A 13780-nucleotide genomic window follows, 5' to 3' on the forward strand; every position below is an offset into this window, starting at 1 on the left:
ATGCAAAGCCGCCGCCGTGCTCCTTCCCCTCTTCCATCACCATTGCAACCGCGGCCATCTCCTAGCCTTCTCCTCCTTCTCGCGGCCGCAACTTTGCTCTTCTCATCTTCCACATCCACCCCCCTCTTCCATCCACGCAAGATCCTCGATGGAGCAGCAGATCGAGCACATCGGCGGCGGCGAGAACGCCGACTTCATGGAGATCGCCGGCGGCGACCAGGTCAAGATGGCCAGGTTGACGGAGATCCGTTCTTGGTTTCACAACATATTGCAGATGAACTGGACGGCAATGGCCACTTTGAAGCAAATGACGAGGAGGGAGAGGGCAAAGCTTTCCCCCCCACCCGCACAACCGATGCACAAGGTCGAGATCCTCCTCTGGGCGATGGAGCAGGCCGATTCGTCTAGCCCGTGGACCAGGCGTAGGTGATGGGCGTTCAGATCCAGGGTAGAGCATCCACTGGATCAGGAACCCACGGTGCACGAGGTGCCGTTGCAGATTGTGGAGCCTCCAACCGAGTCGGAGATGACTCCGAAGCGCAAGAGGAGGAGGACAGTGGTCGCGACATCGCTTCCCCGCCGTTCTCCACGCTTCCCTCGCCGCTCTCCTCGTCTGAACGGCGGCCGTAGCTATGTTTAGGGTAAGATTGATGAATTTCATTCATCATTACTTGCCACTTGCTTAATTTGATTCTCTGCAATATGTTCTTGCTACCTGTGTACTTGAATCCGTAGCCTCTGGATGGCAGCTTAGTTTGATCGACGAGGCTGTAATGAGTCTAGACATATAGCATTGCTATGTTTACTTGCTACGTTTTGATGTGCTGGAGTTGTATCCATGATAGGAAATTTTGTCTGTCACCTCAAGAGTTGTGTTCAAATTACGTGATGCAATCTGTGTAAATTGAACTTGCAATATTTTGGCTGCAAGCAGTGCCTCCAGAAAAGTTCAGTACACAGTTTAGAGTGATAGACTCTGGGTTGACACTGAAATATTTCAATACTGCAAGTTTAGTAGATAGTTGTAGGCATTGAAATATTTCAGTACTGACAGGTTCACACTGAAATATTTGAGTAGTGCAATTGCAGTACACACGGGTACACACTGAAAAATTTCAGTAGTGCAATGCAATTTGAGTACACACGGGTAGACACTGAATATTTCAGTACTGCAGTTTCAGTACACGCACGCAACCCCAGAAATATTTCGGTGTAGCAGTTTCAGTACACGCACGTAGCCACTGAAATATTTTGGTGGTGCTGTTTCAGTACAAGCACGTAGCCTCTGAAATATTTCGGTGGTGCACTTTTAGTACATGCACGTACCCACTGAAATATTACAGTGGTTCACTTTCAGTACACGCACGTACGAAATGAAATATTTCAGTGGTGCTATTTCAGTACACGCATGTAGCAACTGAAATATTTCAGTGGTGCTGTTTCAGTACACACACGTAGCCACTGAAATATTTCAGTAATGCACTTTCAGTACAGAGATGTAGACACTGAAAATTTCAGTAGTGCCATGTCGGTGATCTTGCATCCAAATATTTAGGGCTTCCTAATGATTCAGCAAAAAAATAGACATAAGCAGTGAAATAATTTTTGTAGGGATGTTGGCTTACTCATGCTTTAGAGTGGTTGGGCTTTTTTAGAACCGTTCGTTGATGTCGATCTAACGGCAGACAAATACGAAGTACTGGGTAGTACTCCGATGCCATATCAATGGTGCTGATATGAATATGCATGTTTTCATCAAGTGTTTGCAGCATGCCTGATCAGTGAAGCAATACTGATGCGGCATGTCTGATCATTGCAGCAGCTAAATTCAAGCAAATCATACATCTAAGAAACCATAATGGCAAATTTAAGGGACAAAAATATAGATAGCAATATATATTACTACCATAGATAGCAGCATCCACACAGCACACTTGCTGATGCAGACACCTCGAAGTTCAGACCACTAGCATATTAGATATGTTTAGACCACACATGACAGTACTACACTTAGATAAAGTTCATACTACATTAGCACTAAAAGTTTCCACCATCAGAATACCACATAAAGTTCACCAAAAGAACTGAGGCTTCCTCCATCATACGACAACCAGGGTCTAGGTCAACTACATGTTAGGGTTTTTCAGGACCTTGTGGAGGGCAGAATGCTGAGCACTGATCTTGTAGTCATGACTGCTGATGGATGTAGCTTGACAATGCTCCATCAGATGCTCCTGCAACCCAGACCTGGGCTTGGGCTTGCTGCAGTAGGGGCACCTGTACTTGTTCTTCCTCCAGTTGTAGTGCATGGCAGATCCTTGGGCCCTGATCTTCTGCACCTCCTTCTCTTCAAAGGACTCGACGTTCCCCTCGTCCACATCATCTCCAGATTCATACTGCACACATTAATGACTGGCATTAATACATTATGCATTCAAAAAACTATAAACACGTAATACTAACTCAATGCACAAATAACATTTCAACTAGGCCTTACCTCGTACGGCTCATCTTCATCAGAGTCATATAGGTAGAACCCAGTCTTTTCCCACTTCCTCTTGTTGCCCACAAGATCCTCCTCCTCCTGCTATATTGTCAAACAAGCACATCAATTACAATGAATTGAATTGCAGTTAACAGAATGTCATTACAAACAAAATTGTGAATGTGAACCACATTGGTATGTTGCAAGTGACCAAATGCTTTCCTTATAAATAAAGAATCTAAGCAATCAATCAAAAGACAAATGATTTCCTTCATAAATGCTAATGAAAATGCAAGTTGGATTCTTGACATTCCCTGAATTTACCCAACACTTTTCTTTTGAGGGAATTCCCCCCACACTACTTAATGGAAACATATAGTATATTTTGTTGCTAGGATCCTGCCTTGGAATGTTTACTTCACACTTTACATATAGTATATACTAATTACAGAAGCCAACTACAAATTTCAATATGCACAGATTACTGTTTTTGGGATAATGCAGCAAAGCTCCTACACATATTAACATAATGCAGTAGTTAATTAGGTACAACTTCAACTATAAATGCATACATCTCCAACAAACATCTAAAATTTCATTACTTACCAAAACAACAACAAATTATACTATAGATGAATCTTGTATCATCTAAATCAATTCATTCTAAATCAAATATGTTTCCATCCAGTATCATTGAACCACAGATCAAATCAAATAATCATAAATGTCAGCAGCATTGAACTACAGATCTAATAATCATATGACATCTATCTGACCTTAAATTCCCCCTTAAATAAGGTATTCAACCTCATACTAATTAAAATCTAACAAGCAAAAATTCAACTACTAATCTAATAAGCATCTGAAAAAACCCCAAGATGCTTTTATCTCTGAAGCAACGGCATTGCAGAGGATGTTCAATGCTGTCAATATGTCTGAAGCAACAACAAAATTCCACAACTACCCCAAACTAAATAAGCATAGACTGCCCCTTCCCCTCGACCACGCTTCCCCTCTCCTTCAGAAGCCCCAATCCAGCACAAAAAAATCCAGCCCTTGAGAAGCTCTTTTGGATTAACATGACAACACCCAGTACATGAGCACATCCTTCACTATATTTACAACCAAACTAATGCACCATCTAATCACCTCAGGTAGACAATTTCCAAATCACAAGGCCATGCACAAATCTAACCAAACAAAGTTCTGGCCACAAACACTACAATCTAAAAACTACCAACTAAAAGTGATAAGCAGATACCTTCTGCTCCGCCTCCTCCTCGCCGGAGCCGGCCTCCACCTTCTCCACCTTCTCCACCTCGTGCGCCTCGCCACAGCCCGCCCCCACCTTCTGCGCCTCGACAGAGCCTGCCTCCATCTTCTGCGCCTCGCCGGAGATCGCCAGAGCGGGCGCATCTGGCTGGACCGCGCTGCTGCGGCCGAGCCCCGCCTTCTCCAGATCTCCAGCAGAGGGAGCACCGCGCTGGACGCCGGCACGCCCCCTCACAAAGGTGCCCGCAGCGACCTGCCGCGCCTGCTCCACCAGATCTGCGCCCCAATCGGGGCGCTCGCCTCCTGCGTCCGCCATGGCGATGGAGAGGATGCGGTGAGGGAGAGGAGGAGGTTGGAGAGGAGAGGGTTTTGGGGAGTGGGGAGTGGAGAGAGGGAGACGATGCGGCGGGGGGAAATGGTGGGCGATGCTGCCGGAGCTGGTTGCCGTCCACATTTATATGATGGGACAGTTTTGGCAACTACCCGTGACACGTGCTGCCCCACGCGCCGGCGGCTTCACGCGTGCACGAAAGGCCGCCGTATACAAACAAATACGTATACGGCCGGGCATACGATCCTATATGACGACCAACACGCCCGAAACCAAGGAAGCGTGCACCCGCCGTCCCTCGTGCGCCCTTAAGGCCAGCCCATGTGAGGGGCGGGAAGCCCCTTTCGTTTTTCCTTTTTATTTTTTCTGTTTTCTATTTTTCCTTTTGAAAGTAATTCAGGATTTCTACAAAGTTGCAAATTGCGAAAAAATGTTCGCATTCCAAAGTTCTTCATGGCTTGAAAAAATGTTCAGGACATGATAAATCTCACAGATTCAAAAAATGTTCATGATTTCAGAAAGTGTTCATATGTTAAAAAAATGTTCATGAATTTTTAGTAAATGTTCAAAATATTTTGAAAAATGTATGAATTTTTCAAAAATGTTCATGAATTCGTAAAAGATATGAGGAAATTTTAAAAATGTTCACAATTTCAAAAATATATTTCTGAATTTGGAAAATTTTCCTGATTTCAAGAACAGTTCATCGTTTAAAAAATTGTTCCTGAATTCAAAATATGTTTATGTTTTTTTAAGAAAGCGTGAATTTTAAAAAATTTCGAAATTTCTTAATAATACGAATATTTTTTGAAGTTGATGAAAAAATATAATTCAAAAGTGTTCACCCATTTTTTAAAAAAAAGTTCAAATCTAAAAAAATCAAAAATTAAAAAAATGTTCTCGAATTTCAGAAAATGTATGTAAAATTCTTCGGAAGCTTCAGCAAACATATATAACAGTTACCATGTAACACAGTGGAATAATCATAGCTAGTAGAGCATTAGTTACCAGTTAATAATAGTTGCAATCCATCACAAGCAATAGTACCCAGATATGAGTAGATATAGGTACGGTAATACACGACAAGTACTCGCAAACAAGAGCTAACATAATAAGTTCATTTCACATTGATATATGGCCCACCCCAGTTCTAAATGAGGTGGATGGTGATCATCATCCTCAAGTCATGGCGACGGGTGTTCGCAACACTGAGTAGGATGGCCTGTCCTACCCGAAGATTCTTGGCACGAAGGAACTTCTTCCACCCTGCCCTGCTCAAGACAGTGCGACCGTCCGTGTCCACTGCATAGGCACAGCTGGTGATGGAGCCCGTTCTGGTAAGGCGTAGTCCAGCAGCCATGCCTTCTTCGTCCGGGTCGATGCCACAGCTATCAAGTAACCTCTTAGGTAATTTCTGAAAATAGTTGACATGATATATGATCATGTCACGTGCAATTATCAACAAAGCATACACTTCAAGACACATATATCATTGGATTCAACACTGAGCATATATATCATCACATCACTACACTATACGCCAAGCATCAAATTACTACAGTAATTAGGCATATCATTAGATTACTGCGTACACTAAGCATATCATCGCATATTACTACACTACATGCATGTCATAAAATTCTTCACTAAATGAATTCTAAACTAGGCCTCTCATCACAGTACTACAACATGCATATCATATGAACTACTACACTAACTAAGCATGCATATCATGTAATTACCACACTAAGTAACATACCATGATATGCCGTTTAACATTCGTCCTTGTGAGGCGGGTCACGAATGGCTTCCCTAGGTAGTCTTCACGTAGCGGAAGCATGTCCCAGAGGTTGTCGATTTCCTCGTCGCCCAGTCTGAGTCCTTGGGCATACAGGTATTCAACAAGTGGGTTCTCATCATCATCTGAATCGTCATCATCTGAATCAGCACCATCTTCCTCCTCATGAACTTCATCCTCACTATCCGGAATCAAATTTAGATAGATAACAGAAATCCTGGGCCTATCTCTTCTGAAGGAGAAGCTGATCAATTCACCCCCACTAAGACGCATGCGGGCGATGAAACGATCCCAATCATCTCCTCCTATCTGGGTTATCTTTCGCCCCTTCTCGACCTGCATAGTGTATGGGCCCCCAAGAGCGTCGAAGGTCACGGTGTCTCCGATGAGCTCATTGAATGCCAATCTCACATTGCATGGTACGATCTGTGTAAGATAAAAACAAATAACAGACACAATACATTAGTGGAAATAGCAAAAAAAAGAATGTACTGTCAGAAGGTTCATATAAATTGTTACCGCTGCAACAACAAAAGAAGGCTGGAAGTAGATGCCGAACAGCATGGCAGTAGAAAGGCTGGTCCGGCACCGTGCGTTGCAGCGTCCACATGGTGCTTCCTCCATTCTACACAGAACATGTTGAACTCTAAGTTGAATTGTACATAGTACAATACAAAGATCATACATATAATAAATCATAGTGATAACCTATACTGGCAATGGCCAATCAATCTATTTACTATCATCTACGTAATAAAGCAATGCCAATGACAATGGCAATGCCCATCTCATCTAAACCTGGGAATAGTTCGGCATCCAAACTAAAACCAGTCCAATCCACGGCACACATCAAAACCAAACCAATCCAGATATTTTCATTTAGAATCTAGACCAAACCGAACTATACATGCTCGTCATCCAACCCAGTCCAAACCGTTTTCAACTTTTCGATTGAATCCAAAGGTTCAAACCATAGAAACCAAATCAAGATCCAATCCAAAAACTAAGTTTCAGTCCAAACCAAACGGCTCAGATCCGCCTCCGTAGGGAGACGCGGTTGGGGAAGGGAAGAAGAGGGGAGATCTCACATACTTGCCGGAGTTGGCGGCGGCCGCGCACCGGCAGCGAAGAGAGGGGTCGTCGGGAGATGGCGGCGGCGGCGGCGCTGGTCAAGAAGGGGAGAAAGAAAGATGTGGAGTGGTCGAGACGGGGAGAAAGAAAAATATGGTACATGTGGTGGAGCGGTTGTGTGGATGACAAGGGGACCCACTTGTGAGACCGATAGCAATTGATGGCAAACCATAGGAGGTGCACGACCGCAGGAGGTGCACGACCGCAGGAGGTGTACGACCGCGTGCACTTGTGAGACCGATAGTACTCTGTTTTTTGCTCTCTTTTTTCATGTCAGAAGTGTTTTAAGCATTTTATCGTTGCAGGCCCGTGGGTGGTTACAGAATGGAACACGAACAACACGAGCCCCACGACCCCCACGATCATGATAACGACGAGCGCCTCCCTCACGCGACGAACCGCCTCCCCCAGAACTCAAAAAGGCACCTTCTCCTCCATTCCTCCCTCATTATGCGAACCACGTCCATCTACTCCACAAACTGCAACCACCGTCTCTGTCTCAAAACCGCCGTCGCTGGAGAAGGGCAATGGCGGAGGAGCTGTCTACCAAGCGTCACTGTGGCGAGACGTCCGACCAGAGCATCAAGGAAGAGCAGAGCATCAAGGAAGACGACGTTCAGGTCCCCGGTGAGAAGCACGACTACACCACCAAACTTGACAAGGTGGAACTCCACGGCAAAGAGACGCTGGAGGTCGTCTGCACCAGCAATCCAGACACTGCCGACGAAATGCTCACTAGGCTCTTCATGAAAGTCGTCGGCAGGTATCCTAGATTCGTCGGCGTTGATGTGGAGTATACCAGGGATGACGAACCTCCGCAGTACGCAGCAGTTCTGCAGTTATGCGTGGATGAACTCTGCCTGGTCTACCACATCGCTGCGGCCACAAAATGGTGAGCCATCCTACTCATATACCCTAGTTTCTCAACTACATCTACTAGTGTAGATTGTGAAGTGCACGCACTAGTGTGGTTTCTCAAGTACATGCACTGGCATAGATTTTTACCCTGATGCACTGGATTAGTATCTTAAAATCTTGCACCAGATTAATCACCAAACTTGATATACTAGTGTAGTTTCTGATCTTGATGCATTAGTGTTGTGTCTACCGTTGTGGATGCATTAGTGTTATTTTCTGAAGTTGATGCACTGGACTAGATGTATTAGTGTTGTGTCTACTAGTGTAGTTTCTGATATACTAGTGTAGTTTCTGATATTGATGCATTAGTGTCGTGTCTACCGGTGTGGATGCACTGGACTAGATGTATTAAAAGTTGTTTCTGAAGTTGATGTAGTGAAGTAGTTTGCTGTAGTGTTATTTTCAACTGTATGATCCAAAAAGAGAAATAACATCATGTACTTCATGCATTCATCTTCAAAATTACTACTAATCTTCAATATGTCTCTCCCCTTGAAGGCCCAAGCGCCTCAAGAGCTTCCTCCAGGAGAAGAAGTTGTTCACCTTTGCCGGTTTCAGCATTCATAATGACAAACAGATGCTGAAGATGTCTGGTTTGGAGATCAATCCCGAAAAGTACATCGACATTCAGAAAAACTATAGAGTTCCATATGCCGGCAGAAAGAAGCAGTATGACTCCTTGGCTGATGTTGCAGCCAGCGTCATCCACCCATTTTACCAAAACATGAAGAAGAAGATCAACGGGATCGAAGACCATAAACTGTGGGGGATCAGCCCGCTGCCAGACTACCTCATCGAGTATGCAGCGAAGGATGCGTACGCCACCTACAAGGCTTGGAAGATAATAGACAACATCAAATCAGGTGTGGAAATTTCAGAAGCACAGGAGGCTGACCCCTACTACCACTGCCACTACGCGGCATGAAGAGAGATCAAAGTCTGCCTTCAAGTTGCTAGCGCAGTGTCCTTTTATGATATCTATGTTTCTTTATTGTTCGATGTGTCTGAACTTATGTCCTATGGTGTGTCTGAACTTATGATGTGCGGTGGTTGATCTGCCGTTTATCTTAAGAGTTTGCTGCTACTCTGGTTTAGTGTTCCAAGTTGTTAATACTATTTTGGTGATGCATGATAAGCCTTGTACAATGCTTGATGCATACGGTGGTGCTTAGAAAAATAAACAGGATTTTTCTGAAGCACTGGTGCCTATTTCTACAGGAGAGACGCCTAGTTATGCGTCTACCCTGTACAAATAAGCACCTGTGCTTAAGAAAAGCCTGGTTTATGACTATGGTAGTTATAGCTTGGCATGATTATGTTTAGTGTATAACTCAGCATGATTATAGCTTCACAAAATTAAACCATGCAAATGATTGCCGATTCCACCTATTGCCAAATCAAGCTTTGTACTGATGATGCATTAGATATTGCTATAAGTAGAGGATGCTCATGATTGCCAAAAGTACCTATTTCCACTTTCTGATAAGAACTAAACGTGTATGAAATGATGCTAAAAGTAGAGCATGAGCATGAGCATTTATCAATTGATGATCAATTGATGCAACCTATTTGTGTTTGAATGGGCTCAATAAAGCTGGTGCTGGTTTATGCTCTCTGCGTGACCGTGATGGAAACGAAGACACTTGGTTGGCTATGGTCTTGCTGTCAAATTTAAGTTTCAGTTCTTTAAGACTCTTTGTTTTTGCTGCTTCCTCGGGATTGACTAGCTTTCTCGGGCGTCCATGTGCTCTCTTCCTTTTTGGGGAGTTGGGTGCACCACTATTGGGGGAGTTGGGTGCACCGGTATCTTTCTGGGAGTTGGATGTGTCGGGTTCGTTGGAACCATTAGGATTGTTTACTAATTGCACGTCGTCTTCTGAACCATCAGGTAGAACTGCTTGCTGGGCATCGTACACCTCCTTCTGTATAAGAGAGAGTGCTGTGTTAGTTCTAATCATGAGACTTATGAAATAAATGATATATTCTTGATGTAGCACTAACCGTTATGGGGAACTTATATGATTTGAGACGAAGCGCGTTGCAATTTGAATGCAGTAAGGTTGTACATATTTTCCACCTGATAATATCTATCCTTGCCTATATTTGATAACCGACACTTATGTCAGCATAGCTTTCAAGCTAAACAAAGTACAAATGTTAATTAGGCATTCAATTACCTGGTTGAAAATATCGGTCATTTCATCCCCGTTCCATGACAACATGTACTGCAGTGTCCAAACCGCACACGAAGTCCTGCGATGTTTAGTTAAAGATCAGTAATCTTATTCGTGTAGGCAAATAATAATTTATGAGGCCATGCCTACCCATCGGTCTGTTGTGGTATGTTCTCATAGCGTTTTTTGGTCCATTCGGCAAAATTGATGTTCTTAGCTGGTGATATCAACCCATTCTTGACAGCTTCGTCAATGCAGAACTGAATCGAGTCCACCTAGGGTACGACGAGTTATACATAGGGTTACGGTACTTTGGGAGCTCATGTGCCATGCTGATCAAAAGAGGCAGCAAGAGAACACTTACAAGAGAATCTTCCTTGGTCTTGTCGCAATGATAATTCATGGAGTTCAGAGTCTGAATTTCTTTTTTGTTAAAATTAAACATCATTAGCATCCAATGGTTTTGGTGTACATTCAGTGGGACATGCACCTGTAGTAAAATTTGGGTTCGGTTGAGAACTGAAATTTTTCGTGTACAGTGTGTACATAAACTATGAAACTGAGGAAAACATGTACCTTTCGGCGCCCTACAAATTTTTCTGCTACACGAGCTAACCATGAGGCTGCACGTCCAACAGGAACCACCCCCTTCATTTGTAACAGCTTTTCGGTTTCTTCAGGGGATATGATTGAGGTAGTATCATTCTCAATTTGGCTAATGCGAGCATATGCCATAATAACCTGCCAAATTTTCAATCATACAATAATAAGAAAGTTGTTGCAGTAATGATGTAGACTAGAGTATAATGGGCTTACATCACCATAAATGTATTTCTCGTCCAAATTTCGCTTCAGTTTTTCTGCTGTGAGGGTAATGTCTCCGATTCTAGCTATTTCAACAGGGTCGTATGTTCCGCGGATGTAAACGGCTGTCTCTATGTCCTCATCCGTGAACTTGTAATCATTACCAAAGACAGGCTTCATCGGAGTTAATTCTGGATTCTCATTGTTTTCCGTCACATGTCTTGCACTTGGTGTAGTCGAAGTCCCTGCCGTGAATTGGATAGCCCTAGGAGTTCCTGTCAGTGATGAATTGCACACATTGACTTGATCCTACAAAGAACAAAGGTAGTTCATCATTAGTTTGTTACTTTTAGATATTAACGTGTTGGGCCATAAAGATCACCTGCACGCCTCCTTTCTGTGACACTGATTGTCGGTTGCTTCTAAATTCGTATTTTAATTCCTGTAACAATGCAAACAATAATGAACATGAAGGAACATATTCATACAAAATGCAAAATGCACAGTATGACATACATGTAGTTCCCTCCTTAGGTCTTTAATTTCGTCCTCGGCCTTCGACAACCTAGGATTAGTGCCAGTTTTAGTCTTCATGTCGATCAAGTCTTCAGCTAGCGTCTGGTATTTGACATCAAATCTGTGCTCAATTTCCATTAACTTCCTGCCTACCTTCTTTTCATGATCAGCTAAGCGTGCATTCATGGCTTCAACTACCATGTCAATCTGTGTAAACCAAATAAAACCCCGTCGATAACAATAGCTAAATGAATGAGATTCCATGACACCTATTTGTGATATTGCAAAAACAAATAGTCTTTGGAGTACATACTTGCTGGCTACTAAATTGCTGTCCTTGTGATGGTGCTCGATACGAATCATGTTGATGCACATGTTCATCATTTTTTCTTGGAAAATTATTAGAATTCTCAGACGGTCGTTGAGGAGCACAAATTTCCATGACAGCCTTTTTTTATTAAATATAATGAACCATTAGTACCAAATAAAAAATCGGATATAGAAAGTTCAATTGTAGATAGGTACCAGCCCGTTATGAAGACCTCCTTTGTCGTAAGCATCGCTTCTAAAGTAGCCGTCGTTTCGTCCCATCGTGCGATCAATGGTGGGGGTCTAGAAGCATACATCAATCAGCCACTACGCACGTGCTACCAGTACCAATACTACACAATAACTTAGTTCATCACCATACAGATATGCAACAGAACAATAATTAAAGGACATTAAGTAGTGATCTAGCACTAACCTGGAGCAGAATTAGATTTCCTTGTAGATTTACGTGATCTCGAGTTCTAAACTTGTGAACGGACTTGAAGAAGTGATTAAGTGTGAAACATCCCCAGTTAAATTTCCGAAGGTTTTGAAGATCTGTAACAAGGTTGAGATATTTCGAGTCCACATACTGTTGTGCTGTTGGTGCTAGTACAGTACCAATTGCGTACAGAATGAACCGTCTCAGGAAATCGCCGTCTGGGGCTTTGGAAGCTCGGATCGCCCTTTCAAGGTCAGAAATCAAAATTTGCCCATTGTTTGCATAGGCGGTAAACAATTCTGTGTCGGTTTGCATTTCCAGATGTGGCTCTATATCCTCCCCTTCTATCGGAATGCCAAATATACACTGCACGTCCTCTTTTGTTATAGGAATTGGCGTTTTTCCGATGGTAATGGATTGGGTGTCCATATCTATGCTCTTGGCTAGTCTAACCAACATTATGCGCCGTAGAGTCACTTCATGCATCTGGGTTAGACCGCCAAGACTGGTTTCTGATATGATGTACTTTTTGTGGTCTGGTGACAACAGTTTCATGGTTTTTCCGAACCTTGTCTGTGAGCATACTAACTTCATATGACCATGCTTTTCGCCGAGTTCCTGTTACATGCCATTAAATTATACTGAGTACACATGAATTATGTGTACGAAACGATTGTACACAAACAGTCAATTACTTACCGCATCGGTAATTTCGGAGATGGGCTTTTCTCCATTATGAAGGTTCGTATCTGAAACTGAAATTGCTGGCTGCTATGCAATGATAAAATCCGGCTCAATTAATCTGAACAAAATTGGAAAATGTATAACAAAATTAGCAGCGAATTAATTTTAACAAAATTAACTGGGTCATTTAACATATGATCCACTTATGGGTTTAAGCAGAGAACCTATTTGGGTGCAAAACCTATGAGGGTTCAACTACTAAAGGAGCGGCCGACAACGATTATAAAGAGTTACGATCAGGTAATACCTTCTCTCGAAGACGGTGCCACCGAGTAGATGGCGGCGGTTAGTGCGTCGCAAACTATAAGTGCCGGTATAGCGCGGTCGACGGCGCAAAGGAAAAACGGCGCGTTCACGCGAGGAGGAGGCGGCGAGAAGAACACTGACGTCCGACCCTCAGATCACGTTGGCGGTGGGCGGCGAGTGGTGGCCGCCGACTCCTGTATTCCGTGGGCGACCGGCGTCTCCGATTTGATCTTGCAGCGGTCGTGGGAGGTGCGGACGGCCCGGGTGGTTAGAATGCGGAGCTGTAATCGCGGGATTTAGGGAGGGGTGGGCCGCGTGAGTTATGTGAGATTTGGATAAATGATATAAAAAAATAAGAAAATCTTGTCAACTCGTTTAGGGGTTTAGGGGTTTAGGGTTATTAGGGTTTAGGGGCTTAGGGTTTAGGGTTTAGTGGGGGGTTAGGGTTATCAGGGTTCAGGGTTTAGGGTTTAGTGGGGGGTAGGGTTATCAGGGTTTAGGGTTTAGTGTTGACATGCAAGCCCGGAAATGCGTGTGTCAGAGATCGTACTTGCGTGTACATGTACTAATGATCTCAAACTTTCTTAATGGCATCCCATGACCACATAGA

General features: G+C 43.4%; 2 protein-coding genes across 2 annotated transcripts; one reads left to right on the forward strand and one right to left on the reverse strand.

The window, feature by feature from the left end:
* Positions 1–5164: 5164 nt before the first annotated feature.
* LOC123496929 (uncharacterized) lies at positions 5165–7094 on the reverse strand. The gene is made up of 4 exons (XM_045232359.2): positions 6979–7094; positions 6406–6511; positions 5848–6312; positions 5165–5502 (listed from the first exon to the last, which is right to left on the reverse strand). Exons 2-4 carry the CDS (start codon positions 6508–6510, stop codon positions 5239–5241), a joined length of 834 nt encoding a protein of 277 aa, XP_045088294.1. The 5' UTR covers position 6511; positions 6979–7094; the 3' UTR covers positions 5165–5238.
* Positions 7095–7544: 450 nt separating this feature from the next.
* On the forward strand, positions 7545–8860 carry LOC109783412 (uncharacterized). The gene is made up of 2 exons (XM_020342015.1): positions 7545–7909; positions 8434–8860. Exons 1-2 carry the CDS (start codon positions 7545–7547, stop codon positions 8858–8860), a joined length of 792 nt encoding a protein of 263 aa, XP_020197604.1.
* Positions 8861–13780: the final 4920 nt, after the last annotated feature.

Source organism: Aegilops tauschii, chromosome 1 (genome assembly GCF_002575655.3).
Source record: "Aegilops tauschii subsp. strangulata cultivar AL8/78 chromosome 1, Aet v6.0, whole genome shotgun sequence".
In the NCBI taxonomy this organism is placed as follows: domain Eukaryota; kingdom Viridiplantae; phylum Streptophyta; class Magnoliopsida; order Poales; family Poaceae; genus Aegilops; species Aegilops tauschii.